This window comes from Colletotrichum chrysophilum, assembly GCF_026319265.1.
Source record: "Colletotrichum chrysophilum strain AFK26 chromosome Unknown scaffold_7, whole genome shotgun sequence".
In the NCBI taxonomy this organism is placed as follows: Eukaryota; Fungi; Ascomycota; class Sordariomycetes; order Glomerellales; family Glomerellaceae; genus Colletotrichum; species Colletotrichum chrysophilum.
In genome coordinates, this window is record NW_026517294.1 from 487,290 (window position 1) to 512,575 (window position 25,286).

The 25,286-nt window shown below is 51.2% G+C and overlaps 7 protein-coding genes across 7 annotated transcripts; 4 read left to right on the forward strand and 3 right to left on the reverse strand.

Moving 5' to 3' along the window:
- Window positions 1–272: 272 nt before the first annotated feature.
- On the forward strand, window positions 273–746 carry COL26b_001645 (uncharacterized protein; the record flags this gene model as incomplete). Its single annotated transcript, XM_053174591.1, has 2 exons — window positions 273–360; window positions 421–746. The coding sequence occupies 2 exons, from the start codon at window positions 273–275 to the stop codon at window positions 744–746; spliced, it is 414 nt and encodes a 137-aa protein (XP_053041522.1).
- A 1,578-nt stretch (window positions 747–2,324) lies between these two features.
- Window positions 2,325–3,464, reverse strand: COL26b_001646 (uncharacterized protein; the record flags this gene model as incomplete). The annotated part of the gene is made up of 3 exons (XM_053174592.1): window positions 2,325–2,507; window positions 2,573–2,670; window positions 2,729–3,464. 3 exons carry the CDS (start codon window positions 3,462–3,464, stop codon window positions 2,325–2,327), a joined length of 1,017 nt encoding a protein of 338 aa, XP_053041523.1.
- Window positions 3,465–4,450: 986 nt separating this feature from the next.
- On the reverse strand, window positions 4,451–6,993 carry COL26b_001647 (uncharacterized protein; the record flags this gene model as incomplete). Its single annotated transcript, XM_053174593.1, has 6 exons — window positions 4,451–5,333; window positions 5,488–5,733; window positions 5,875–5,888; window positions 5,960–6,138; window positions 6,191–6,403; window positions 6,915–6,993. The coding sequence occupies 6 exons, from the start codon at window positions 6,991–6,993 to the stop codon at window positions 4,451–4,453; spliced, it is 1,614 nt and encodes a 537-aa protein (XP_053041524.1).
- A 1,202-nt stretch (window positions 6,994–8,195) lies between these two features.
- Window positions 8,196–8,705, forward strand: COL26b_001648 (uncharacterized protein; the record flags this gene model as incomplete). The annotated part of the gene is made up of 1 exon (XM_053174594.1): window positions 8,196–8,705. One exon carries the CDS (start codon window positions 8,196–8,198, stop codon window positions 8,703–8,705), a length of 510 nt encoding a protein of 169 aa, XP_053041525.1.
- A 3,682-nt stretch (window positions 8,706–12,387) lies between these two features.
- COL26b_001649 (uncharacterized protein) lies at window positions 12,388–13,376 on the forward strand (the record flags this gene model as incomplete). Its single annotated transcript, XM_053174595.1, has 3 exons — window positions 12,388–12,477; window positions 12,533–13,211; window positions 13,312–13,376. 3 exons carry the CDS (start codon window positions 12,388–12,390, stop codon window positions 13,374–13,376), a joined length of 834 nt encoding a protein of 277 aa, XP_053041526.1.
- A 4,261-nt stretch (window positions 13,377–17,637) lies between these two features.
- On the forward strand, window positions 17,638–18,864 carry COL26b_001650 (uncharacterized protein; the record flags this gene model as incomplete). The annotated part of the gene is made up of 2 exons (XM_053174596.1): window positions 17,638–17,807; window positions 17,868–18,864. 2 exons carry the CDS (start codon window positions 17,638–17,640, stop codon window positions 18,862–18,864), a joined length of 1,167 nt encoding a protein of 388 aa, XP_053041527.1.
- Window positions 18,865–22,475: 3,611 nt separating this feature from the next.
- COL26b_001651 (uncharacterized protein) lies at window positions 22,476–23,141 on the reverse strand (the record flags this gene model as incomplete). Its single annotated transcript, XM_053174597.1, has 2 exons — window positions 22,476–22,895; window positions 22,962–23,141. 2 exons carry the CDS (start codon window positions 23,139–23,141, stop codon window positions 22,476–22,478), a joined length of 600 nt encoding a protein of 199 aa, XP_053041528.1.
- Window positions 23,142–25,286: the final 2,145 nt, after the last annotated feature.

The window sequence follows — 25,286 nt, forward strand, 5'->3', positions numbered from 1 at the left end:
CCCAATCCCGAGATAATCCTCCCACCCGCTCTCCTCCCTGCTGATAAAGCGACGAAGCCTCCCTCGCGCATTTACCCAATAGTCCCAGACAACAAAACACCAAACACCACAATCCCACCAAGCTTCCCAGCACAAGTCGCCCGGCGCCACGCACAGCTTTATCACCAAGGAGGAGAGTCGACGGACCACCACCCACGTACATACACACGCAACAACCGACCAGCTTCGGATCTTTCTATTCCTCACCACACACCTTTCCCGCAACCGCAGAAATGTTCGCGACCAGAGTCCTCCGCCAGGCTGCCGCCCACGCCGAGCGTACCCCCAGCATCCGCTTCCTCGGCCGCCGCACCATTCCCTGTACGTCCACGTCCCTCTCTCCGCTTCACAACGAGCCTACATACTGACAATCGCCAACAGCCTCCGTCGACCACACCCCCGCTCCTCACCCGGCCTCGCCCACCGGCACCCTGCCCCCCAACTTCGGCAACGGCTCCGCCCCGGCCAGACACACCTCCTTCAGCTCCTACCGCGACCACGCCCAGCAGCACGGCCCGCTCCAGCGCTCCATCCGCAACGGCGAGCCCGGCATCGGCGGCACCTCCGGCCACGAGATGGGCTCCGTCATGCCCGCCTCCGGCATCTTCTTCGACCGCTCCGAGCTCCCCGCCCGCTTCCGCCGCCAGCCCCTCGACATGGCCGAGATTGAGGCCGTCGAGTCCGGCGGCGCTGCCCTCTTTGGTTGAGATAGTACCAGAGATGGCAATCGCTTGCAAACGTAAAAAGAACCAAAAAAAAACCAAAACACTTGCGTGTGCTTTTTATGGGTATGAGCGACAGACGGGGCGATACCAAGGACGAGAACTCAGAATTTCAGGCGGCACGCGTGTACGAAAGACGAGGAAAAGACTATATGGGTCCAAAGCTGTTTGTCCCTCGAAACGGGGGATGCTCTCGGCTGGGTACGGAAGCCTCGGCAGTCATGTAATGTGACGACGCCAATCTGGCTTCAGGAACGAGAAATGGATGGCGGCGGCACACACCCGCCGCGACTGGTTGCAATACACCAAGAGTGTTGCGCGTTGGCGGGAAACCACCACCGCGCCTGGTGCGGACTCGGGAGTCACTTGATACCTACAAACGGGAGACAATGTTTGTCTGCTCGGAGCAAGTTGGCCTACTACTTTCCTTTAACGTCTACTACCTGGGCAGAGCACGCTCTGTACCAATAAGTCTAGCTCGCAAACCTGCGTACATAGCACCCCCAAAAACAACTGAAAAGTTCAACCTCACCCCTTCGGCATTATCATGTGTGAATCGCGTGTAGAATATACTTCGGCTGCATGTGCCCCCCAGCGCTCGTGGATATCTCGGAGGTTCAAGTCCTAATGCAACCTCCGGAACAGCGAACCAATGCCAAAGCTCCGAACTGCTGCTGGTCCCCTCCCCCCTTTACCCAGAGCGCGCATGTGATGATTCGCACCTGGCTGCAGCTAAATAACCTAACGTTGCCGTCCGTAGCTCCGGGACTGCGTGGTGCTGGTCAAGCGGACGCGCGACAGCTCATGCTACGCCTATTTCATCCGATCGTGCCATGTGCTTTGCAGCTTGCTCCCCCCCGCACCTCTAAATCGCTTCCGTCATTTCCCGACGTAGGTAGCCGACTTGGGCTGGAGGAAGCCGAGCTTTTGGCACCAGCCACTGATGGATGCTGATTGCGATAAGCAGTGGTCTGTGCGACTTCAGCCACAGTGTGGTTGGTAAGGTAGTGGAGAACGAGCTGCGGGGAGAGACAAGACGTTAGGAAAAAGGTGCGAGGGTCCCGGCCACGCCGGGAGTTTAGCGTTTTGTAGGCATGAGAGTTTACAGTGTTCCCATTTCGAATGAACCATGGGGGAGGATCGCGCAATCTATGTAAGCTGAAGTGCAAAAGTCTGATGGAGTTTGTGGACTGTGTGAAGGGGGTTCATGGCGGTGGTGCTGGAGCTTACTTTTTGGAGAGGTCGAGTCTTCCCCCCTTTCAGGTTGAAGCGTTCGTAGGATTTGTGTTTTCCCATCCAATGACATTACACACACGCACGACCACTGAACTTGGCGAGAAAGACGGATGTTTGATGTGCGGTCTATGAGATACGACAAAATTGGCTGTGGCTGAGTCAATTACATATTCAACTGCGTTCATATTCAGCTTTTACGTCAGCTGCCAATCTCAGCCTGGTTAATGATATTTTCGTCTTTTTAAAACTAATTTATTATGGTATAAAGATTACGCCCGCTACAGGCTCATGATAATTTTGTCTCCCCTTCCTTTTCTTTCACTCCTTTTACATAGATGAGTAGGTGTAGCACAGAGGACCAGATAGCGTGTCCATGTAATCCCGCACGAGGAGATCCGTCTCAGCAAGCTCCAGCACTGGCATGCTATCGGTGATGGCGGCCGGGTAGATCTTGTCCGTGTCCTGGAAGCCGGTGTAGTCGGCCAGGCGGGTGGCATTTCGGCCTTGCCACTGTTCAATGGGTGTCAGCGACTCATTCGCACTTGAGTTGGAGTGTTTTCGATGAAAGAACGAACCTTTGCCCAGACGCGGTCGACGTTGGCGTGGTGCAGGAAGAAGAGCGGCTCGTTGGGCGAGGTGGCCGGGCCCATGTCGCCATAGATGATGCTGTGAACTGCACGACTTGTCAGCATTCGTCTCTCACTACTTTGGAGAGAAACGCAAAGACTCACCCTGTGCGTGCGGCAGGCCCTCCAGCATAGTCACCATATCCCCAAACCCCTCAAACGCATAGATCGTATTCATCACCCTCGAATCGAACGCGCCCGCCTGCATGTCCCCCACAATCGTCACCCCGTTCTCGTCCGCCCCGTCGCCGCTGTTAAACTCGCGCGTCAGGCAGTGCAGCCTGTTCCCCGGCTCCCCGACGTCCGGCCAGCCCATGCTCAGCGTCAGATTTGTGTTCGCAAACGGGCCGTCGACCACGCACCGCTGGAACCCCGGCACGTCGCTCCCCGTGAACTGGCCGTTCCCGCCGAAGCCCGTCTCGGCGTCGAAGAGCGGCGAGGTCGGCACCGCGCGCGCGTCCGCGTCGATGGTCCAGTCCCAGTAGGGCTGCACGCCGGTGTAGTTGCACTCATTCCGCAAAAGGTCCTCGTGGAGCTGGACGAACCAGCGGTGCCAGGGGAGGAAGTTTGCGACGAAGTGGATGCGCGATTGCAGCGCCCAGTGGGTGAAGGTGAGGTCGTCCATGCGGGTGACGACGGCTTCGTAGGCGGCGTATTTCTGGTGCGGGAGGGAGCGGAGGCAGACTGCCGCGCGGAGGTAGTCGGCTTTCTCAGCCGGGGCGAGTTCGCGCCATTCTTTGCGGATGACTGGGTTGGTGCAGGGCTCGGCGCGGGGCAGGACGGCGGCGGGGACGGAGGTTGTGGCCGCGAGGAGGGCGGCGAGGAAGGGGGTGAGATGCATTATGAAACAAAATTAAAAGGAGGGACGATGTGTGGGGGCGATTGGTAGAGAGTGACGGCTTAAGGAAATGAGGTAACGAGTGTAGGTCGAGATGGGCGGGATGGCTTCATCGTGATGATGGGCTTTCCTTTATGTTTACTATGCTGTGTAGATCCTCAGTCTCCTGACGGAGCTCTCCAAAGCCTCATTTCCCCATAGTTCGGCATCGCCAGGGCTCATTAGCGTCGGCATGATCGACGACAGGAAAGAAAAAGTCTTTCTCCAGCCATGTTCCATCGCCTTTCCCCGGTTACCCTCTTCGTGTTGCAGTTTGTTGTTTATCCATAATCCCACGAGTTTGGGGTAGGCCAGTTAGCGTTGAAATTGGCTGTGAAAAACTTTGAAGGTCGACTTTCGGGGGACCTCATGCTGAACCGTGTTGTTCCCCCTTGGCGGGCGTGGCCGTGTTTACGAGTCGCCGCTCTCTCCCCTTCCTATGCAGCAGGTCTCGCTTGTTGACGTTTACAACATGCCTCATGCTTGTGACCAAGTCCCACTCCAGGCGGGGCAAACCGACGGGAGGTAGGTTTTGGCAAGAGTGTAAAAGTATGATGTTATTAATAGTGTATGCGACGGCTTCGGAACTGCATCCCGCTTGCACTGGCTCATCCTAGGATCATACTAGTAGCCGCACGAACCCCAGATAAGGGGCTGAAGTTGGTTGCAAAGTCTGTCTTCAGTTCATTTCAGCATCTTTGGTGAGTTGATCAAGTTTTGATGGTTTGATGATGCTCAAGTATGTAAAGCTAGCTAGAAACGTATTTACTTTGTGTTTTTAAAGAAAGATATTCAATTGTATAGGGTAGCAAGGCCCTATATAGGCAAGATAGCTAGACTCAATAGGTAATACAACGGGTCTCAAAATGTATCTGGACTGGTGCTCAAAAGACGTCTGAACATACTAGACTTCAGTGAACCCAACTATCAATAGAATCTCTCGCGGTTCCCTAGTAGGTGATCAAAGGGAGCATGACGTAGCTAGGGAAGGATGGCCCACAATGAATATTGTGCTTACCGACGTTCAAATTCTCCAAACTCTCGAACAGAGGCGGGTATTCCGGCAAAATCGGGTCATGGCCCTTGATCTCGAACCGCAAAGATTCGCCCTCCTCGAACACAATCCCACCCGGCCAAATGGCAATATCCAGCTCGACAACATCACCTGGAACCACCTTTTGCGACTCGTAGTGTGGGTACCAAAGCTCGGTAGGATCCTTCCTCGCCCGCATCTCGTCCGTCAAACCTGGCTCCTCGGCAGTTATACGTTTCGATGCCCGCAGCCGGCCGCTTGGCCCAACGTACTTGTAGATATTCTCGTCTGGGATGTCTTCTGGCTTCTGGCCTAGCTTCTGATGAATGGACGGGATGTTGTAGTTCAGTAGAGCCTTGCCGTCTCTGTCTATTTTGCGGATGACGAGATAGACATCCATGTCGTCAAAGTCTTGGCAGGAAACAAAAAGTTTGGCTCTAGAGAAGCCACAGAGTTCGGTGTATCTGTCAAACGTGATGGTGAAGTGCGCACCGTCGTCCTTCCATGAGTCCGATTGGTAGGAAGTGACCGCATCTGTTGCAGGAGCCTTGTCTTGCAGCTTTCCTTCAGAGCTGTTCAGATAGAAAGTCTTGTACTGGACCCGGCTGGGTGGGTAATCGTCCTCTGCACGAAAGGAGATGGGAGGGGCGTTGTAACGCAGCACAGAGAGGCGAACCTTGGGTGTGAGTTCCCACCCATTGTCCTTCGCCAGGAGGTAATGATCCAAGAATCTTTGGAGGTCGTCGTTGGTCTCCGGTTGATAAAGATCAAACCACTCTTGGGTGGGATGAATCCGAAGCCTGTTTCAAATTGTCAGCGGTTGGATGGACGGACCAAATGCTAAAGGAGGTATTTGTGAAGATGAGATACCATTTTTCATTAGATGCGGAATACTTCCACCCACGAATGGACCCTTCAGTGTGAAGTCCAGTCGAATAGCTCGCGAGAACGTACATTGGGATCTCGATGTTCTGCAGCTTTGGCTTTTTATCTTCCCAGTATTCGTTCATCAGAGGATACTTTTTGATCATGGCGACGACGTCTTCTCGCTTATTGAGGCTGTTGAATTCCTGCATGAGGAGATCCCAAAACTCGAAGTTCGGTATCCCGCCCCTGCATATGCTTTCCCGGTAGAAGTCACCTAAGCCTTCCCATGGAGCAATTGCTTTCAAGTGAGGAGGCTGCTCTGCGGCAATGAACCTAGGGTGGGGTTTAGATCGTCAATGTTTTGTATGCGGGGAATGACAGTACCATTGGGTGATGGCGAGCCAGGAATTTCCGACCAACGCCACTGATTTGTTACACCATTGCTGCTCCGCAATCCACTCGATGGTATCATACCCATCACGCCCTTCCTAGATGAATCCAGGATATCAGCTCGTGAATTCAAATGGTGTCGGGATCATCATGTGTCAATCAAACGCACCTGGGTTCCAAACACAGCGATGTCACCCTCGGAGTTGAAGCAGCCCCGCGCATCCGGCTGCACCAGAACATAACCTCTCGGGCACCACTCTGCCGGATCTGGGGCCTCAAATTTCTCCAGGCCACTCAAAGAGCTTTTAGGCACCCCAAGCCACTTGAAATTGGTGGTTTGATGGTGACCTAAGACATTGCTTTAGTATAGGCTGTGGGGCTTCGATTTTGTGTTACGTACCTGAACCTGTCTTGCCGTACGGGGACCAAGGAAGCAGAGCAGGCAGCTTCTGTCCCTCTAGTTTCGCGGGACGAAAAATGTCGGCACGAATCCTGACACCATCGCGAAGAGGAATGGCGACGTCCTTCTCCCATGTCATAGCCTCTTTCAAAGGGCGACGGCCTGGTTCTCTGACCCATCCCTGGGGCAGGATCTGAGTCGACGGCTTGAACTCTGTCCACCAATTGTGAAAGTTGGAATTTGCTTTAGTGAATAAAGTCTCAATCGGACCAGTTTGTGTAGTCATTTTGAGGTGGTGTGAATGCAAGATATGAGAATATTAATGGGCTATTGACGGAATCCTTGCCATTCGAAAACGTCCACAGAATCTAACGTTTTCCACCTGTAAGATATAAGTCTTGATCCAAAGCTTTATTCGCATGAGAAGCCACATCTTTGTGGGAATTCCGACAACCGCCTCTTCATCCGAAGTGGTTGATGTCATCCAGGGCCATTCCCCCACGGAAATCACTATTAGCCTCGGAACACAGCACACCCAGCTTTTCGGGACGGGGCGATGTGCCCGGTAAATTTGGGGAGCGAAAAACTCTTTCATTCCTTCATTCATGGAGCGTCTTACCCCACAACCAAGTTCATGTTAGGGAGACCGAACAGAAGCCAACTCCGACATTGCACCGTTATAGCAATAGCACACGATCTCAGATCTTTTCATCATGTCACTTACCGACCTTTTGGTAGAATTTCGAGACCTTGAGGCCAGCACGGACGTAGCCAAATCCACCTGGTACATAGTTGCGGTACATGATCGGACTCCAAGTGGCTCAGATGACCAGAGGGCTCGCTGATATCTTCTAGGCCTCGGCTCTGGCTGCCGCTGGTGCTGGCTCGGATACAATCGAGTTATACCGTCTTGCGACCGAAGGTCTTACCTTGGAATTGGAGAAACTCGTCCAACGACGCATTAAGGAGGCTATTCTCAAGACAAGTTGCCTTTATGGTGTGCCGAAATCTTTGCAGGCCTTGCTGCCTCTGTGGGACAGTCTTCCGGACAGCCATATCGATCAATATGGGCCCCGGTATGTCCCGGTCGTCTTATCTCTATCTCCTTCAAGAATGATACTAACACACAGCCTAAATAGTTTCGAAGCAGCTGCGAATAAAACCAGGGAGAGCGAGGAAGCAAGAGAGGCAAGAGGTCAGAAGTACTTCGATACTCTCTGGGGTAGGGAAGCAGCTCAGTTCCACCGCGACCGAAACTTCAAGTATCAGCCAGATCTTTGTGGGTGGCACCAGCGCGATAACGGAAGTCGGCTTGAATGACTGACTGACTGCGAGCAGACCTCTTGAATCTGAAAATGATTTACGAGTGGCACTTCAGCGAGGATAGTATCTTGGGGGCGGTCGAGACGCAGATGAGCAATATCTCTGCTCTAATATGCTCTAACTGCCCTACGCAAGTTACTTGGCATTCGCGGGGACTCATTCGGCATGGTGGAAGTTTCGAACAAGCCAATTTTTCCCGCAATCTGGGGTTGAAAATCGCGGCTCATTATAGATGTAAGACAGGGACCATAATGAGAGTTGAGGAGATGGATCTTAACACAGAGAGTCCGCACTGACATGCTTGTGTTTGTCATGGATTCCTAGTTGCAAATCAATATGTCCATAAATTCAAAGAATTCAAATTAGACATCCATTCCTTTTGTCGGGTATCTTGAAAATGGCCTCCTAACAATTTCCAGTTACTGTGAACCGATGTTAGGTCCGCCGCTTCTTCCTCCCCCATCGGCTCCGGGTGGCCTACGCCACCTTTAACCGCTCACGGCCCCCACCGGCTCTATGGCGGCTACGGTCCCGATTGACCAACAGAGTATATAGCATCATGGAATCAATTTGATAATTTTTGAACCATATCATCGTTTTCATACTCTACTTGGGCCTGAGGTAGCTTGAGCCACCAGAAAAGTCCAACATAGACTACTAGGTATCTTTCGAATTTCTAATCATGGCCTCATCTCCCGATCAACCGCTGCCTTCAACTCGTCGCATTGTCACTAGCCATGATGACAAAGCCAAGGCGATAATCCAGACAGACAGCCTCATCCACGGCAAGCAGACCCCCCACGGACCGTGGATCCAGCTTCTCTGGTCAAGCGACAGCCTTCCGCCGGATGTCAATACCACGACCGACATGGGGCTAGCAGACACAGGGATGAGCAATGACGGCACCATCGCGCGGATTGTCGACTTTCCCCCACACTCAAAAGGGTTGATGCATCGCTCCATGACGCTGGACTACATTTTCGTGTTGAAGGGTACGGTGAGGCTTGTGCTCGACGACGGTTCGCGGACTACAGTGAATGTGAACGAGTCTGTTGTCCAACAGGCTACCATGCACAGCTGGGACAACGAAACGGACGAGTGGGCGCGGCTGCTTTGCATTCTGGTTGCGTCTAACAAGCCAGTTGTTCATGGCAAGGTTCTGGAGAAGGATGTCCCATTCAACACCTCATGAAGCCGGTCCGGCCCGGGTAGGGGATGTGAGGTAGTGGGGGTGGTGGAAGCAAGTGGGGGGTTTGAGGAAGTTCCTCTTGATGTGGGAAGGGAACAATTTGGGGTGAGATGATCACTTTGTCTGGTGGCATTCTCGTGTAATGACTTGTGAGGGTGTAAACACCTGGGAGGCTATGCCAGTCATTAAAGGTTGCAAGAGAAGGTCACTCATATATTCAACGATTGACCAAGAAAATAGAGGTTTTCTCTAGGAAAAAGTTTGACCCTCATTTGACGCGCCCAACCTCCAACTCTCTGCTATTGCCGTGGGTTCATTCAGGTATGCGTGTTTGCACACGGCTTATATCTCCCATAAGGCTCACCAAGTTCTCCAAAAGTGGAGGAATCGGATGGGACCTAGATGGGAAGTTCTTGGTAAACACCTCCAGTAGAACTACCGATATAATCAGAGGATCCTCCAGCTCGCCTAGGCCGTCACCAACATGCAAACAAGGCCTTCCATGACCTGTGGCGATAAAACGCTGAACTCCAGGCGTCTCGCCACCATCAAGAACGACTTGAGAGGCACTGGATGGCTCTTTACTTGATATAATGCTCGCAATCCAGAGCGAAAGACATGCGTGGTAAACCGCAATAGCATGGAAACCTCGAAGCAAAGTTGGAGGGTAAGACCTGGCGGCCTTGAGTACTTGACCAGCGTGCCACAGGGTGGAGTATTTATCCTCGCTATGCCCCCACTCGCGAAGTCGCGGGATAGCCTGTCTGAGTTCTTCTTCACCGTATCGGCCAGCGAAAGCTTGAATATCGTCAGATGACACGTGGAGCGACATTAGGAGGAAGTGTCCGATGAGGTCCGCCTCTGCAGACAGCGGGTAAATCCAGCCTAGTTTGGTGTGTGCGGCACGTATTTTCTGATGTAAGTCCTGGCGTTGAGCCTCCACCCACAGGTTTGAGGTTGATCGAGGCGCTGATGAGAAGTTGCGGAGAGCGAACGCTTTGGCATCAAAGAAGGAATGAACCCGTCCCCATAGTCCGTACAGGATGGCATGGGTGCTGAGCTCTATATCGATGAGTTCGATTTCCGAATCAAGTTTGGACGGATTTTGCATCCCATCAACGAGTGATATAGTCACTTGACGATTTGGTTTTGAAAGGTATCTTGCCCTCCACTCGAACGGATCTCGAGCATCCCATAAATCCCGTGGGGCAGGTAGGGTGAATGTCATCTCCACGGGCGAGAGTATTGGGTTTCTGTTGAATGCTATGGAACTTCTCATATCGTTGATGAAGACTTGCAAGACTAGTCTAGTTCATGTCAGTAATGAGTCGAGCAGAAAAGGGAAATGTGAACGTGCTTCTTGAAAGACTGCTGTTCCACCCACGCGAGCCACTTTTGGCGGAGGACATCCTCATCATCATCAGCTGTAGGCGTCTCGATCGGGGGGTAGTAGTTCCGGCGGAAAGCACCGGCCCGCCGTAACATCTGTAAGAGAGTTCATCTCGTCAGTTAGACCGTCGCACATCGCAAAAGGGTATGATTTGGACTGTACCGTAGGGACTGTGTGTGCAAACCCCTCCCCGATTTCCATCTTACGCCTGAAACCGCTCCACAGCCCGATATCGCCCCAAAGGACGAACGACTGTATTGACTGAAGATCCCTTGCCCGTCGATTATCGCGATCAATGGCGTCACATGTTGCCAGCCTCACAATTTCTTGCAGGGCCAATCCCATTTTCCACACATTTGGCACAGCGAACAGTGTCGATCCGGCAGCAACAACGCCGGCAAGCAGCTCGCTGTGGCATTGATCCGGGTTGAAACTTGCCACATGGATCCAGGCATCGATGAGTGTGCTTTGTCGCACAAAGAAGGCTTGTATCAGTATGTTGAGCAGGTTAAACGAAGGAAAAGATCGAATTTTGAGATTTGACTGCGAGAACTTGAGAGCCAAAGATAGAATCTCGTCTCTCGTTGACGCGTGCGCCATCTTCGGCATCCTTGGGGACACGCGCGCCGTTTCCTCTACCTCGGCCGTTTCCATGAGCTGCGCCTCGTTGACGGATGACTGTTGGCTTTCCGCGTAGGCGTGATCTTGCCGTACAGGAGCCCACAGCCAAGGTGACTTTTGAAAGGCTTCGTAACCTGGCACGCGTGTGTCGGACTGGATGCTCGTCGGGGTTGCCTGAGACAGATCTGGAGGCGGAATGCCTCCAAGAATGTGTCCATCTCTAGTGTTATTTCCTGGTAGATGTTGCGTCAAGCGTCCCTGTTGATGACCGTGCTTGTGCTCTGGAGGCAGATCATGAAATATGTCATCGAACAGAAAGTCGACATCTTGGTAAAAGTGGAACACACCAGAAGGTATGTTCAAATTCTCCCAAAGCGGCTCGCTCATCATGGCTGGGTCCATAGCCTCGAAAGGTACAGGGAGCGTAGCCTGCTCCATAACACGACCATCTTGTGCGAGGTCTAGAGGGTCAAAAACGGGGTCCAGGTCCATGGAACCATGGATCGGAGCACTCTCGGATGCATCCGGCCGAGGTGAGGTACCCGGTGCTTGTGGGGTCGTTGCAGATGGGCTAGGCTCTTGTGTTGGCGCCGAGGCCGGGGCTGCGGGCAAATTCCCCGTTTTCTTGGAAGCGCTGTCCCTGCAGGACACGCCACGGTTTTGGCAACGCCTACAAGGCCGATGATTGCTACATTTGGTTTTTGCTAGCACGCAGGGCTCACATGCTTGCAGAGCACGCTCAAGACCCGTTGATCCGTCACCATTATCTCCACCTTCCGGATTATGGTTAGCCAAGCGACGAGTGAGAAGATCTCTGTGTAAGCATAAGCTACTGTGTATCAAGCAGAACTGGTGAGACCACGACTTGGGGGCTTGCCTCTGGGTGTCTTACTTTCGATTGAATCTGCGACTACATCGATGACAGGCGTGAGGACGAGAATTTTGATCTAGGGAATGCGGTGAGCAATTGGTCCGCAATGAGTAAGGTGAATGCTGAATCTTGTGTAGCGGCAACTGTTCGATACGGGAGAAAGCTCACGGGATGCTACATGACGCTTGAGATGATCTGAACGCTCGTATCTCTTGTGGCAGATGCTGCACTCGTGCCCCGGCTGCGTCTGTGGCGAAGCGTGGATTGTCTCGGCCACCGGATCCGAGGCCTGGCTTCCGCGAGGACTATACATTCGTTCTTTCTGTCTTCCGAATGTGTTCTATCACAGAATCCAGCAGCAGGCATTGGTTGGAGCGGATCCGTGGGCAATGGAGGAGACGAAAGTTTATCGGGGTGGCCGGAACAGGTGGGCTGGTAGATAAAAGACAGCTCGTGGCTGTCAAACCATGCCGAAATACATTGCTTCGGGCCGAGTGGGGGAGGCGGGGCAACCCCGTGGGTATTCGGGTCGGGTCAGCAACGGCTCGAGGTTGATGTTAAAACGTGTTGCGGACGCTGGCTGGGCCTGGTGGAGCGGCCAGTATGTAAGAAAACGTCTGTTGGATATTTGTCGATCGGAATACATCGCTGACGCTATTGGTCATTATCGATCATTTGTGCAACCATACCGTTACCTGAAAGCTCTCCCGAAAAGTCGCCGTTGTTCAATGGACGTTCGCAACCAAAAATCCCCTGCCAAGGATCTGGCCCCGGTTCATTTCTTCTCTCACGGTTCAACAGCGATGCTAGGCGAGGAGTCAAAATCGGCAGACTACTGGAAGGAGTGCGGAGACGCTGCCCTGGCTAATGGAATTGAGCGCATCAACATCATGGTGAGTCTTTCTGTTGTTGCCGTCGTATTTTAACGGGCTAACTCCCTGTCTCAAGGGAGCTCACTGGGCCGCGACCGGGGATGAGATCCAAGTAGCTACAAACCCGAATCCGACGAAAGCGCCCATTGGCGGGGTGCATCCCCGGAAATATGTCGACTACAAGCTGGTCCCTGACTTGAATATGGCCTTGAGGGTGATCGACACTCTAAGAAAGGAAGGCTTCAATTGCAACCCGAATCCCGACTTCCAGTGGATCCACGACGTGTACTTACTCTTGATCTGCGCATTCCCCAACGGCTGCCCGCCAACAACTATTATCAGCATGAATGCACGATTCGATCCCCACTACCACATGCGGGTCGGTGCTTCTCTACGCTACCTGCGTCGGGAGAAGAACGTTCTTTTCATTGGTTCCGGAGGCGCCGTCCACAATCTGTACCGCAACGTATGGAAACCGCTATTGCGCTACGCTGATAACTTCGCCATGGAGACTCCTCCTGGCAACTGGGCTCTAGACTTCCGTCAGGAGTTTGAGGACTGCGTCACAAAAAACAGTGGCCCAGCGTTGCGCAAGGCGATGGCTATGCTAATGAAGCTTCCCATATACCGGGACGCACATGCCACTGATGACCACTTCATGAGTGCGATGTTCGTTGCGGGCCTTGTAGGCTCAGATGAAGACTGCGGAACCCCCGTGGTGCTAGGGGCGGAGGATTGGGAGCTCACCAATATGTGTAATTCGCAGTATACCTGGGGAAGCTGGGAGCTATGCCATGGGCGTGCTTCATTGGTTTCCATTTGACCCAGGAAACATTTCACAGCCTACTACTGTAGCGAAGAAGGTTTCGTTGGAGACAGGGCCTGCGAAGTTGGAGAAGAGCAAGCACAATTATCTCTAATGCATATCAACTGGTCTCGTGAATAAGCATTTTGAGTCGAGCCACTCGCCTGTGATACTCATGTGTTGTGATCAAACAATAACGTTGCGCATGGTTTACTGTCTAAGAGACTTCGAAGGTCCATTCTTACAAGGAGGCATCTCTTGCCAAGTAATCAGCCATACATCCCAATTCTAGAACATCAATAATGTTTCGAGCGGGCCGAGGCAACCAACTGTGGCACAAAGCTAAGGCTTCAGTAATGGTGCCTCTGGCATCATTATTGTCCCCTGTTCATAGATAGTCACGCTGACTGTCACATCTTGCTTTTGTTGCGGTGTTGTTTGTTTGCACCCTAGATATCCTCCGTCCAATCTAGCTCCAATTTCCACAACCTCTTTATACTCGAACTTTACGCGGCTAACATATCTGGAGTTCCAAGATCTGCTGAGCTCATAGTTCCATCACATCTTTGCCTCATAAATTCTCCAGCAAAATAACACAGTCTTAAAACCTCCGTAGCCCAACATAGCCAGCGCGGGCAGCGCAAATGCCAATATGCCCGTAATAATGCCTTGGTCGAAGAAGCCAATGGAAGATCCCGAGCCTTGCCCTACGGGTCGAAGAGATCTCAATGCGTCTTCGTGGAGACTTCGGTAAGCATTTTCTTTGCGCAGGCCGCTTGGTGTGTCGTTTGCACTTCTCGCGAGGGCAACGTCTTCGAACTTTTCTCCAGTCAGGCCGCAGACGAACTCCGGACGCGGTCTCGTCATCATTTGGGTCTCATACCGCAGCTCGATATTTGAGGGGCTCGCTGCCGAAACAGGTCGTGCTGGGCCAACTGCGACGAAGGTCAGTTGGTAAAAGCAGGTAACAGGGAGGTTGATTTCATCGTACCCAGGAGTGATGCGGGAATGCCATTAATGAAAGCCAAGTCCGAGTCAACACTTTGACACAGAAACTTACAGACGCCTCTGCTACCAAAGGAATAGAAAGCGAGGTATGGGCCACTTCAACTGTTCAGATCATCGTTATGGAAGGGACGACACAAGAGACTTACTTGTTTGACGTGACAGTGACGGCATCAGTAAGACTACTTACTGTCATTACCCTCAGTGTCCGTTCTGAGACCTTGCTACAGTCGGTGCTGGTCGTGTCAAGTACTTTAAGTAGTGAATTAGATGACGCTTGCAAAGATTGACTTACTTTCTAGGTAATTCAACCAGCTTGATGCCCTGGGAATCGAACAAAACATCGACAGGGGCTGTGCCGTTCACAGGGATATTTTGGCGTACTGCCCTACCCGAGGATGCTTCCGATTTTGATCTCGCTGCCTCTGCACTCAATCTTTGTAGGCAAAGAGTCACAAACTCGTCTCGGACCCACTCATTAACCAGCACCAAGTCAGGGGCATAAGGTGACTGGCCACCAAAGCTGAATCGCGCGGTGCATACAGCATCAACGGCATCCTCCATTTTGGCTGTCCTATCAACAACAACCACTGTCATGGATTCCGACTTTGAAGACAGCATTGTCCCAGTATTCGGCGATGTGGTTAGTTGATCCACAACGCAGCATCTGGATAGTGTATCGGTATCAGTGACTGCAGATGAAACGATGACGAATGCGTCGTGGTCCAAGATAGTCAGTTCGGATCGGAGAAAAGAATCAAGCTCTCTCAAGCTGAATGGTAGCTGTTGGTTTCAATCAGCATGGTGTGCCTTTCGGGCTAAAACCAATCACCAACCTCTAGAATAACACAGTTGCCTGATGCCAGAGCTGCTGCCAAGGGAGAAACAATGGAGAAGAGCCTTGAATGACTTCCTGGTCTTATGAGAACTATGCCAATGGGAATCCGGGCTTCGATGTTGCTCTGATTCCGGCTGATCGCGTACTCTTTCTTCAGGCATTCATCAAAATCGAGCTGGTCGTATAGCGTCTTGACAGCATTGGCCGCAAGAGAAAATTCGACACCAGCTTCTTTATGGGTGTAATTAGAGTCTTGCATGGTGAGTTTGCAGATGGTGTCGACATGTTTGCGTAAGAAAGAATGGAGCTCTTGGAGCTGCTGTTGTCGATAGCGGATGTTATGCGCCCGTCGGTCGATAGCTGCAGCTGTGACGCGATCTAAAACCATCTGGTCAAGATGATTGTTTGCGTGGTTAGCCATTGCGGCGGCTGTGATGAATTACGTATCTGAGGGGTTGACAAGAACAGTGATAGTTATCAATTCGGGTTGGCCAATATCAATTCAGGGTCCTTCCCTTACACATGACCAGGGACCGCTGCTGAACAATCCGGGACATTACTCGGTAATGGTGGGGTGAGAGACGGGAGCGGAGGCCCACAGTCGGTCCGGGTCGAGCAGATTTGAAGATCCGGAAGAAGTGGGGGACTCTAACGATCTATGATACCGAAATGACAAGGAGATTAGAAGCGTTTTCGATCCTTTCTGCCGATATGTAGCCATGGGGTACGGTTTTTCTTTTACGCTGCTTCTAATCTGCCTCTTTTATGCCAGATCATACATTGTCGCTGACTTGAAGAGCTTCACGCCCCTAAAAAAAACCAGCAATACAACTGCAAGTATTTCAGCGACAATGGCAGCAGCAACGACCGAAGTAACTGAGTACTCCACATTGGAGAACAACCTGACAGACTATGTTCTGCATCTTTCGGGTTCATCGGCCAGTACGCAATCCCATAATGAAAACATTTCAACCCCATTAGCACTTCCGCCAAACACTTCAAACTGGCCGACACAATATCGCCGAATTCCACCATATCGCCCCGTGAACAGACATTTGGATCAGGCCGAAAGGCCCAACGGTGTCAATGGGATTGAATTTCTATTCGTAACCGTCATGTTGAACGGCGTTCATCTTCAGTCGGTAAGTGTGTCCATGTGCTGAACTTGACATGTTTTGGGACATGAGTAACCTCAATATGGTACTGACTACTCATGTGCTATATTCAGACCTTGGTTTGCACATGGGAAGCCACGGGAGGCCTCTGGTACCCAGGCCTGACGCGGTATAGGATCGGAGGGGAGTGGTCGAAAGTAATCCCGGGAATAAGTAGTATTGTGTGTTGAGAATTAGCAATCGCTTCGGCAAATTGATATGATATCTCAAGTGTTGACGCGAAGTGTCAATCTGCCTGCTGATGTCTTCCCGTAAAGTTCTATCGAGATCATTGAATTGGGAAGCTACACAGGACGACGGACTACTATCTTGCTTGCCATCCTATATGTGAACAAACCGCGATATACCCCATCGAAAAAAGCACATTGTCACAATCCTGAGAGATGAGCTCTGGGAGAGTACTAGCGTCCTGTCCCGTGCCTGAAGGATCGGCGTTTGACCGGATCTGGTGGGGGAGGGTTCCGCCGCGTATTCCGTCCGCCAGGTCAGCACGGCCCGATCGCCACCACACGACAATCCTCGCTCACAGCGGGGCGCCACCACCCAGCGAGTGTCGTTTATCAACAGCTTTCCTGTTAAGAAGCAAGTCATAATATTATCGAACCCGACTACTTGTTGAATGTTTCCACGACGAAGAAAACTCACATTGGCAAAGAGACATCCACGCACGGCCTTTCGAAAGTCGCCACGATGCCGAACTCATTACGCAAACTTCACGAAGTATTCGAAGACAAAGAGTTTGGACTCATTTTTGAAAAGAATGTAGATATTCCGCTGAGAACTTCTGGTCTTCCAATTCGTTGCAACGTTTACCGTCCTGTAGACTCCGGACCCAACAAGACCTACCCAGTGCTCGTCACCTATGGTCCCTATGGAAAAGACATTTGGTATGGGGAGTATGTATATCCTCATCCCGATTGATGTGGGAGTAATAAGAGGAGCTGGGCTGATTCAAATCCGAACGAAGCTTTCATGAGAAGTCATACTCTGAGGTGCCCAAAGAGCACAAATCACGATACGCAGCATGGGAGACTCCTGAACCAGTGTTTTGGACAAAGCACGGCTACATTATAGTGAGAGCAGACGAGCGTGGGCTTGGGCAGTCACCCGGTCTGCTTGATACCATGTCGAGGGGAACGAGCGAGTGTTTCTTCGAAGTAGTAGAATGGGCCGCTGAACAGCCATGGTCGTCTGGAAAGGTCGGGTTGCTGGGCGTCAGTTACTACGCAGGTATTACTTTATTACCCGCCAGAGATGCTCTCTCAGACCATGTCACTAATACTCCGAGCCTAGGGAGTCAATGGCGGGTCGCTGCCCGGCGGCCCAAGGGTCTCGCGGCAATAGTGCCGTGGGAGGGAATGTCTGATTACTATCGAGACAGGTGCCGCCACGGCGGAATTTTCTCCAACAACTTCATCAACTTCTGGTGGAATCGGCAGGTAATCACAAATCAATATGGAAGGCCAGGCCGAGCAAAGTCCAAGTGGGGTGAAGACACTATCGAAGGTGATATTTCTGAGTCGGAGCTGTATGTTTCGCGTTCCAGACTTTCCTCGAGATCTCGTGTCGTGATTACTAACACTTTTAGCGCTATGAATCGTCGCGATCAGAATATCGACAACGAGGCCAATCGGTTTCGAGATGATGATTACTACGCCTCGAAAGAGTTTGACCTCGGTCAAATCAACGTCCCTGTTCTGTCAGTGGCAAACTGGGGTGGCATTCTGCTTCATCTTCGGGGCAACATCCAAGGTTACCAGTGGGCCGGCTCCAAGAACAAGTTCTTGCGCTTTATCGTAGGACGCCATGATTTGCCGTTCTACTATAAAGAAGAGGTCGACGTCCAGAAAAGCTTCTTGGACGCCTTTTTGAAAGGTGAGGACAAGGATGGCTGGTCAACAGGAGAAGTGCCGCCTGTGAGCGTTTGTCTCCGCAAGGGAGACGTTGGTTCTAATAATCCGCAAGCTGAAAAGCTTTTTGGCCGTCGAGACGAGAAAGAGTGGCCTATAGTACGCACCAAGTACACCAAGTATTATCTGTCGAGCTTAGGTAGTCTCACCACGGACTTTCTACCCGAAAACACCAAGATCTCGTACGAGGCGCTTGGCAGTATGGAGAATCAGAATTTGATCCAGTTCACCACTCAACCATTCGAGCACGAGACGGAGTTCACTGGCCACATTGTGTCTCGACTGAGTGTTTCCGCTACCTCCGCCACCAGCCCCCCTCCCGAAAACTTCGATCTAGATATTTTTGTTACTCTGCGGCACATTTCTCCCGCGGGAAAGGAGGTCTTGTACACCGGCTCCTCTGGCGACAATGTCCCCGTTTGCAAAGGCTGGCTGCGCGTCAGCCTGCGAAAGACCAACGAGAACCACCCGCGCCACCGAGAATATTTACCTTACAGGGAGTATCTTTCCACTGATGTGCAGAAGGTTGAGAACGACAAGATCTACACCGTTGATATCGAATTGTGGCCGACTAATGTCGTGGTGGAAAAGGGAGGAAAGCTCATTTTCGAGGTCAGTTCGGGCGACACTCAAGGCAGTGGTTTGTTTAAACACACGAATGAAAAGGATCGGTAAGGCCACATCGAACACAAATACCTAGGTCTCAATACTGACGGTGCATTAGACCCCATTCCATCTTTGGAGGACAAAACTCAATCCACTTTGGCAACGGTTATGAGAATTACGTGGTGATGCCGATCATTCCATCGAAATAGAAAGGTTGTGAGAGTCTTCACAGGTGGTTCTTGGGTGCAAATTCTGGCTGTGGCACAATGAGGAAAGAATGAGATTCCTTGTGGAATCCCTGTGGGTCACATTTGTTTAGCTCTGAAGAATAGTATTGAGGTATTGATTGTAAAATGTCATCTCTTGCATCTCGATTGATCTCACGTGCTTTCACAGTGGCACAACTTCATAAAGTTACAAATTCATTGTGAATGGCGGCTTTAAATGCCGCATGGAATACACGTCTCTACAACAGGCCATATGCTACAAAAACTTCCACTCACTCGTCAGATGTCAATTGAAATGGCCGAACTAACGTGTTAAACCCTTTCCCTGAGCACCAATACGGCAGCGTCATTCAAGTCTGCTTACGTTTCTCAATGTGCCAGTTCACTCTTCATTAGTGAAAGTAATCTAGGATAGACTAATATCATTGTAACTAGGTAGTGTTGGCTATTTATAGGGCTAATCCTCGGACAAACGAACTCACAGATCTAACCTCAAAACGCAGGCCGATCTAGAGTTGCTGATTCAGAATCTCCCTCGCGTGAACATAGGCATTGTGGTTGAAGTTCATCTTGGAGAATTCCATCGGATTCATACTAAAGCCACCCACTTTGTCCTGCTCGTCGGTCTGGAAAGCCATCTGCCTTGAAAAGTCCTGAACCATCGTAGCGCGGTCATATCTCGCTTTCATATAAGCGTCCAATCTTCTTTGCACATCTTCTTTGCGGGTGCCCATTGGGAAGAGTGCACCAAGAGCAGCCGCGTCTTCAATTGCTTGTGCTCCACCTTGACCCTGGTGGGGTAGGAAAGGGTGGGCTGCGTCACCCAGTAAGGCGGCGTAACCGTTGACCCATGTCTTCAAGACTCGGCGGTCAAAGAGTTTCCACAATTTGATCGTGGAGGGGTCTGCCATGCTCAGAAGTGTTTGCATGGGTTTGCAGTACTCGCCGAAAACTTTCAGGAGGTCTTCTACCGATGCCGCATTGTTCCAGCCTGCTTATACTGGTCAGCAATCCGATTTGGCTGCGTGTACGGCTCTCGCGGATCGAGAGACAAGAGCGATGAAGGACTTGCCTTCTTGGCTGTTCTCACTAGCTGTGTCTGGATGGAGGCAGACGAAGTTCAACTCCGTATTGTGACTGTGCAAACATTCGTTGGTTTCTATAAATCAACCACTGGGCCAGCTTTTTGAACTTACCGACAAGGATAGATGACAAGTCTTCGAAACTTCCCCTCCCAGAGTTGCAGCTCTCCTCTTCTTGCAACCAGGGAAGCTGTTTCTGGGTTTGCCTTTACCTCGTTGATGGGGACAAGGAAACGAAACGCGCTCCCGCCAGAGGGGAAGGTTGGAATGTCTTCACCGCTGATGATGGCCCTTAAAGCTGACTTTTGAACCCAAATTAGTAACACAAGGAAAAAAAGAAAAACCAATTTTGATGGGATACTTGCGTGAACACCATCGGCCCCGATCAGAAGATCACCCTCGATAACGCGACCGTCATCCAGAAGGACAGATGGTTTGGCTGGGTCGCATGATACGACCTTCGCGTCAAGGTGCAACACAGCAGGCGTGCCCTTACCTTCAGGCGACGTTGCGATGGTCTTCAGACTCTCATGTAAGTCTACCCGATGGATTAGCTGCCATGGCTGAGAGACGATTGTTAGGCTATGGATATCTTAGAGATACGGAGGAATTGGAGTCGTACACAGGGATACTCCTTTTTAAGGCCGGCGAGTGACTTTTGGCTGATAATGTCTCCTTGCGAGGACAAAACAGTAACCTTCAATGTGTGTTATAATTCTTAGCAGCTCTTGAATGGATCAAGGACCCGTCTCACCCATTCGGTATCGTTGGCCCCATGCTCCTCGGGGTTCATGCCAAACTGACGTAAGAGGACGTTTACGTTTGGGGGTAGATGAATGGCAGCTCCAACCTCAGCTGCAAATTTGCTCGATTCAAAGATCTTCCTTACTTATTAGCGATTGGAACAGGTAGAAAGGGGAGACATTTCGCCATTACTTCGACAGCATGTCCGGCTTGACGGAGGGCGATGGCTGCCGAGAGGCCACCAATGCCTGCTCCCGCGATGAGAACTTTCAGTGCCGCAGCTTGACTGTCCTTGCTCATGTTGACTTTTTTTCTTCAAATTCCTATTGTCTTTGATGTTCTGGCCGTAAGTGCTAAGACGGAAGTAGTTTGATGCCGTTAACGTGTGGCTTTACCTGGGGTTGGTTAGGTCCCTTTTTCCCGCCTCGAATGATCTATTGCATCGCCGCAAATATTTGAGTACGTGAGAATTAAACTAGACAAAGTAAAAGAATCTTTCTGGAGCCATTCGCCCCGCAATTCCGAATAGAGCCGTCGAGGCGTCTCGAAGGACCATATGCCCCGGATGGCTGATCTCCGTCAGCTGCTCCGCTACTCCGGTGGCAACGCCACCCGTCCTCGCGAACGCCCTAAATTCCACACAATCGGAATGCTGATGAATCCCGAGGGGATCAATCGTCCGGAACACTAGGTCGATGTGTATGCAACCTCCGCCGATTCCATACCCCACGGGCCCCCTCATTTTCCGGGCACATCTATCCGGCGGGGTGCCCTTGGACATTGTGGGGATTTACTGAGTTGCGGTTGCCCATCGTCACAACACATTCATTCCCTCATGTCACCGTCATGCTGGCTCGCGGCGGAAGAAATTTAAGCTCCATTAGGGACGCGCGGTATTGAAAGCAATACTAAGTCGACATCTCACCCCTGAGTACGTAGGTATACTGTGATCTTCTCACTGGACGAAGCACCGGCCGAAGTGCTCTTACTGGACTTACCAACTGTGGACACTCTTAGAGGGTGACCGAGCTATGAAGCTTCCTCAACGAGAAAACATCTCACAATGATTCTGTTCAGTTATTGCGGTAGTCATTTCAACAACGGCTTAATGATACTGTTCCTATTGTGCACAAGTGATTACGCGCATTGAGACTTGAAAATTGCCATGAAAAGAAAGAAATGCAAATAACAGTGGATTCAACAACACAAGGAGTCACGGTTAATCAATAAAACAGTAGTTGTTGGAACTGAAATGCTTACGAGGGTTATGGAGAAAATACCTGAAGTAGGTGTGACCGATATGAGCCTAACTCTGATGACGAAAAGTAGAACAACAACAACAGCAGCAGCAGCAGCAATCAGAGTAGGTTTTGAACATCTCATGAATGATAAAATAGAGGAGTGATACTCAACAAACCCGATATTTATTACATGTAGGCAAACTAGGCGTCTAAATGATAACGAGACTCATCCAGTCGTGTTGCGAACGAATAATTCTAGCTTGCCGTACGAAAACAACCATGTGCAGTGCAAGCCAAGCCATCAACTTCTCAAAATTCGCATCAAACATTTTCCTCAGTTCTCAGTAGTTGAGCTACTAGTGTACTGTTAGCGCCCAATTTTGAGGTTATTTGGAATTGTCGTGAATCCACGCCTGCGTTACGCGTCTAAGCTTCTTGCCAAACGCGTAGACGAAGATGCCGAGGAAACCCAGCAATCCCATGATGATGGCGCAGATGTTGAAAGATCCAGCGTATCCCTTCGCGTTGATGAAACGGATGGCCCCATATGACATGCCAAATGACACCACTCCACGTGCGAAGCAGAGTACGACTAGGGCGGCATCTGAACGAGTGGGATAGCTGTCGATCACGTAGGTGAACGACGCAACTATGACGCCAACAAAGCCGTAGAACTCGGCGTTGAAAGTGACAGCGATTGCGGCCCAGCTCCAACGATATGGGTGTTCGCCAGCTTGGCCGAAGATGACGGTGCTAACGATGCCGGCCGTAAACGGAAGAATCAGTGTGATCAGTCGATACTCGGGCTGCGCATTCAAGGAGTATGATCAGCTTTTTGGGTTTTACTTTTAAAGACAACTTCTGATTCTCACCTCGGTCATGCCAGAGTTTTGTCGACCCATTAGTTTGACAACGTAGTCGCTCAAGTATCCTTGGACAGGTACGACAACAAAGGAAACAACAATTTGCCCAGCAAAGACGTAGCCCAGCCACTCAAAATCAAAATTGTATGGTGGGGCAACGAGAATATCGGCAAACACTGCACCAAACATTACGAATACGCCCAGAAAGGCGCCGCTAGCGAGATAGAGCCATATGACATTGGGGAACAGAGCAACTTGACCCATATGCTTCCAGCACGTGATTGTTTCGTGCCATTGAAAAGGACCATGGAAAAGAGCCAGGTCTGACCTGAGAGTACGTGGCAGGTATCTGTCGTGGTCGATCGGAGGCCGTTGACGAGAGGTGACGGGCTGAAAGGACTCAGGGGTGAGCGACCCGGGGTGACCTTTGCCAGCTATACTACATCAGACATTGGAAGGTTTATGTGGTGATGAGAAAGGACCTACAAAGAGCTTCTGTTGATCGCTCGTATTTGGTCTCGGTGACAAAGAAGACAGCCACCAGGAGGCAGATGAAATTGATTATGGCAAAGATACCATACCACCATCTCCACCCAAGGTCCAAGGCCAAATGAGAGCTGGCAACTGTCAGGATTGCCGTACCCAGAGTCTGCGCAGCGCAGAATATGGCAATCATGGTGCCTCTCTGATGTAAGAAGTACACTTCCTGTGGGACGCAATCAGCATTCGTTTATGCATGCATCAGCAAATCAGGAACTTCAAGCGATGTGGCTGCTGCATACCTGAATCATGATGGGGCATAGGGCTTCTGCTTGTCCAGCAGCCAGGGCCAGGATATTTCTTCCGGCGACGTGCGATGACAGGCTGGTGCTGCAAGCGCACCAGATGCTTGATGCAATGATCATGAGAAGAGAGAACAGGTAGACCGGACGCCGGCCAACGGCATGCGAGATCGGAACGAAGATGGCATTGCCCACACCAATGAACAAAGCCGGAAAGGTAATTAGATCGTGAACTCCGGGATCTCCGAGGTATTCCTTTGAGACGACCGGTAGGATGGCACCAAAGGACGATGCTATGAGAGTAGCGACGGCAGCGAAAACCGAGACATTGATGACAATAATTATCTTTCGCCAGTCAGGAAGGTTGAGGGGATCATGAGTATCCGTGGTGGGGGTTGGTATAAGAATAATGTCGTTATTATCGCTGAAAAGCCTGACGGTTCCCATTACTGCTTTGGCGTCGGAACTTTCGACTTTCGTGCAGGCGTTTTCTACCTCAGCGAAATTGAGCTCACTCTCCTTACGAGAGATGGTAGTGGTTGTTTTGGCCATGATCGCGGACTTGGGTAGCTTTTTACGCGAACAAGGTTGGACAATTAGACTTCAAGGGCGTAGTATGTAATTCGAGTTGAATATGTTATCGAAGGCCGGCTTCCATAAGAGAATAAACATACAGATCACACCTGGAAACATTTTCTGTATTTTCTGGAACGAGCGCACAATGCCATGCATTATCAATAACAGTCAACATCGAGTATTCCTGCGCGGCCAACGAGACTCAGTCCCCGAGGGGTGGAGCAGCCCCTCAGTAAGCGAAAAGGAATGACACGCTGCAAGATTGAAACCAGCGGCCCTCTACAGGACAAAGAGGGGGGAAAGATCGGATCGTCAGTGTATTTGGAGTGGGGGGTGAGCTGTCGTAAAGCGTACGACGTGTCTAAAATTCAGTCAGAGAATTTGCTCCGCGTTGCCTACCCCAGATTCGGAGGGGACTAGTGCGGCAGGCGGGAAGTGGAATCATCGGTACGGCTCGGCAAATGAGGCGTTGCCACATGCGCGTACAAGATTGAACCGACCCCACGGGGAAGTGAAGGTCTCGGCTTGCGGCGGGGAAGACTGATGTAGTCACTTACAGGTTACTGACATTCTCAGCTCTTCTCTACCGCCCTACCCCTCACATGCAATCAGCGCTACATGTGTTCTCCTGTGTTTGACCTGGATCTTGATGGCGCCGCCGAGTCTATCACCTCGAACCCTTCCTGAGGTTTGCGCAGATTCTTCCACGCGGGCCAGGCAGGGGACTGAATATGCATGCCATCAACAGCCGTCTGCGGCTTCGGGCATGTGATGAGTGCTCTCGTCGCAAAGTACGGTGTGATCGGGAGCGGCCATGCCAGCCGTGTCTTTCCCGTGGCATTGGCCGCTTCTGCCTTCAGTCGCAGCCTCTCGCGGCTGCGGCAAGTCACGTCGGCAGTAGTCGGTGGGTTCATAGTAGTGAATGCCATGTACCGAGAGTCGGGCAAAGAGTGCGCATAGGCTGACAACATTACTC